The following is a 3827-nucleotide window of genomic DNA, read 5'->3' on the forward strand; positions in this document are numbered from 1 at the left end:
AAAAAAAAAAAAAAAAAAAAATTATGGCTTGCTAGATTTGCCAGGGCTTCACTAATGAACCTAGGAGCAAAACAGAGGAGCTCTGATTCCTGGCCCCTTGCACTTGCCACTAGAAAAGGGCCTGTGCACATGTTAAATGACAAGGTTTTAAGTGTTTATTTGTATTTAACATCTTCAGTGTTTCTTCATATTCTGCATTCAGTAGTAGTATTATGAATACTTACAACTAGATTTAGTGCAATGTAATGAAAGTACTTGTTAATTTAGTTACATGTCAAAAGAAATCTGAAAGAACCATTTCTGTTCTGTGTTGCAGATTTCTGCTACATATCTGACTGGTGATAGGACTGATGGTGATGCTTCAAAAATTTATATGCAGCTGTCAAAAAAGGATCCTGTAATAAAACTTCTCTATGTTACTCCAGAGAAGGTTTGTATTTATTTTAAAGGCAAAGTTATCAAGGCAACAAAAGAGTATTTTACTAGTTTCGTTTTTAAGGATTATTTTTACATGGCCATATTAAAAAAGAATGCAGCAGAGTTCTACCAGGAAATGCACAAAGTCTTATGGAAAGATAAGACACCAGCACCTTTACAGGTTTCTGTCAGGCATTTTCTGATTGTAACTCATATGAACCAAAGAACAGCCAAAAGAAAACGTAACCAGGTAAGGGATGAGATCTGAAAGTATATTATAGTTGAAAATTGCCCAGTCACTCATACGCAGGCTGTATTGAAAATTGTTCTCCCTGTAAAACCTAGGGCTAAGTTCATTTCACCCTGACACATGCAAGGGACACTTACGTAGCCATGAAACTGGTATAACCTAAAACCTGTAGTTGTCGTGTTCCAGAATGCATGCGAGTCTGCTATGGAGTAACATGGTTAAAAGTGTAATGGACCTAGTAGTTTTATCCTTTCTTTTAAGTCTGAATTCTTGTAATGATTTTGAGAGAGAGATCCGAGGGCAAAATAATACTTGCTTTTCAACCACATAGGTAATGGGTTGTAGATCAATGTTAATATCCTGATACATTAATTTCCTAGTTTAGGAAACATTCATATGGGAAGTGATCTTGATTATTTCAGGATAGCCTTTCTGAGAGGAGACTTCTAGAGCTGAAAAGTGTAAGTGAATATGTCTGTCTTCACCTTTTCCGGATTCATTGACACATTTTTCATCTGTTTGTCAGAAAATGGCTCTTTAGATACTAGCCACAGAAGTTATGGGAATCTCTATAGTTTCTTGCAGAAAAGGAGCTTTGACCATGCGGGGCGGGGTTGGGGCGAGGGGAAGGATAGTTTTTAGTTGCACATTAGTTTACACAGTGGAGTTCATGACAATTTCAGTCTAAGAGTGTCTGCTATTAAAGACTGCTTTAAAGTGTTTCTGAATGAAATGTAAAAACTCTCTTTACTGAATCTATAATCTAGTAACCTCTTAAAAAGGGTGACAGTTATGGTTTAATGTTGGTTAACAATGTTCTTTTTGGCATGTAGGTGTGTGCAAGTGGCAGACTGATCTCAGCCCTGGAAAATTTGTATGAGAGGAGATTACTGGCACGTTTTATTATTGATGAAGCACACTGTGTTAGTCAGGTAAGCATCTATTGCTTCATATTTTGCAATACTAAAAAAGTTCAGAACAGCTGGAATATTTTATTCAGGAAAATGTAAAAAGTTTAATTTTCTTCTTTAAACTAGTGGGGTCACGATTTTCGACCAGACTATAAACGACTGAATATGCTCCGCAAGAAATTTCACTCTGTTCCTATGATGGCTCTTACTGCCACTGCCAATCCCAGGGTACAGAAGGATATCCAAAACCAACTGGAGATGCTGCAACCACAGGTGTAAGTTGTTTGGTAGTTCCTTGCAGAGAAAAATGTTCACTTCCAACTTGAAAAAGGAACCTATGTAAAAACACAAAGAAGTCACCTAAAACCTGTAGTTGTATCTAATGAAAATAAATGCTTGTAATTTTTAAGAAGTCTTTAATGCAAAGAAACCCCCAACTGAACAAAACACAGGTTTTAAAAACTCCTTTCACCATTTGGAGGGAGCAAATGCCAAATACGATATCATGAGACTTCCTTATTAAAGGATGTGAAGAGTAGGTTATTTTAGGCTTGTCAAAATCTTGAAGACTAATATAGAGCATAATGTGGAAATCCAACCGGGGGGAGAATGGCAGGGATTTTAATGTTGAAAATCATACAGAGAAGGTGCTAGTTTGACTCGAGACTGTATTGAGCCATTTGCATTGCATGTGTTAGCAATTTGCCCTTCTTGGTACCTATTTACCTCAAAGGTAAAGGAAAGTAAGGTACTACTCAGTGTGATAATAAACCAGCCCATAGTTTTTTAGCATCAAACTCGTTAGTGCTAGTGAACACTGTCTTAGAAGGTAGAGGAGCCACATTGCAGTGAATGCATTTTTATGTTTTGGAGCCTTAGAACCTTGCAGTCCCCAGTAATCAATACTTTGCAAATCAGTACTGAAAGTTTCACATGAAGTGAAAGGTTTTTGTTTTTTTAATCTTATCACATGTTTATTGAATGCTAAGCCTTACCTAGATATCTGGGCTTTTTATGGTCAGTGTGAACGTATCATTTAAATAAAAGTTGTCTTCTGTACTTCGTGCCCTGAAGAGTACACACACCTATCTCCAGTTCAGAAGTATGTTTGAATTTTAAAAGAAAAATTATGGTGGGAACCTGTATTTAAAAGCCTGCCCAGACAATGTATATATGTCCTGCCTGTGGCACCACTTTTGACTTACTGGCTTATAATGGTACAGAAAATTGACCTTTTTTTCTACTTTCAACCCCAGGATGAACACATCCATTCTAGCATATGTTGAAGTGAATGCAGTGGGGGGCAATGAATACTAGCAGGGCCAAACAACTTTTAAGAGTCCAGTTGGGGGGTGAGGCAGTCAATCTGAATGTCGAGTCCTTCCAGACAGCTAGCTGCCGAGAGGGTTATTACAGTCGAAAATTGCCTGGTACCTAGTCCTTCATGCATGCTGGATTGAAAATTGTCATCCCTGTAAGACTTCAGGCTAAATCCTATTTCTCCTTGGACCGAAGGGGCACTTCTGTAGCCATGAAACTGATTTTTGGCACTTACACGCAGTTTGGATTCCATATAGCTGTGTTTGCCCTGTATTTCCCTTCCAAGCGTGCTCAGTAGGTTGCACTATGGCTATGTCGGTGCCTGGGGCACATGCCTAATGCTGTAAATTGCAAAACTTTTAATCATAGAAGGATTGGGCCTAGTGGGTGTTCTGTTACCGGAGGAGGGCCTTGCTTTTTAGACCAGTAATTAAGGTGCTTATTTGTGGAGCAGGAGACCCATGTTCTAGGCCTCTCTCCTCCCAAAGGTGGTTTGAATCTGCAACTTCTGTTTCCCAGCGAAGTGCTCTAGAGATAGGCCAGGCAGTACTGAAGATGTTTTCCAGCCCTTTTGAAGCTGGCCCACTGGGCAACCAGTGGGGGGGGGCAGGAATACGTGGGGCCAGGAGGAGGAGAGTTAGCCAGAGGGACTGCAACCTGGTGAGATGGGTGCTGTGCTGTGTTTAGGCCCCAACCGTCTGACTCCTGTTGAGCCATTTGATCCAATTAATATTAAATGGAAGGTGCAGTGGGCAAGGGGGCTGGATGGCGGGTCCTCATAGCCAGGTGGTTGAACACTTTGGCCAGGAAATGGGGGAGACAAGTTCAAACCCCCTGTAGGGGAGGGGTAGACCAGGTCTTCTATTCACTTGGCAGGTGCCCTAGCCAGGAGGCTATTGGGCTGAATGGTAGGAGGATCCCCCCCCCCC

At 40.4% G+C, this 3827-nt stretch overlaps 1 protein-coding gene across 2 annotated transcripts in view; it reads left to right on the forward strand.

The window, feature by feature from the left end:
- The window catches only part of BLM (Bloom syndrome RecQ like helicase), a 33224-nt gene that overhangs the window by 16285 nt on the left and 13112 nt on the right, over positions 1-3827 (forward strand). For both annotated transcript variants that reach the window (XM_019503871.1, XM_019503872.1), the window contains exons 10-12: positions 317-430; positions 1501-1599; positions 1705-1853. In XM_019503871.1, the coding sequence (XP_019359416.1) occupies positions 317-430; positions 1501-1599; positions 1705-1853 (362 nt within the window). The remainder of the gene's footprint in view (positions 1-316; positions 431-1500; positions 1600-1704; positions 1854-3827) is intronic.

Source organism: Gavialis gangeticus, unplaced genomic scaffold, assembly GCF_001723915.1.
Source record: "Gavialis gangeticus isolate Ggan-Ray unplaced genomic scaffold, GavGan_comp1, whole genome shotgun sequence".
NCBI lineage: Eukaryota > Metazoa > Chordata > Crocodylia > Gavialidae > Gavialis > Gavialis gangeticus.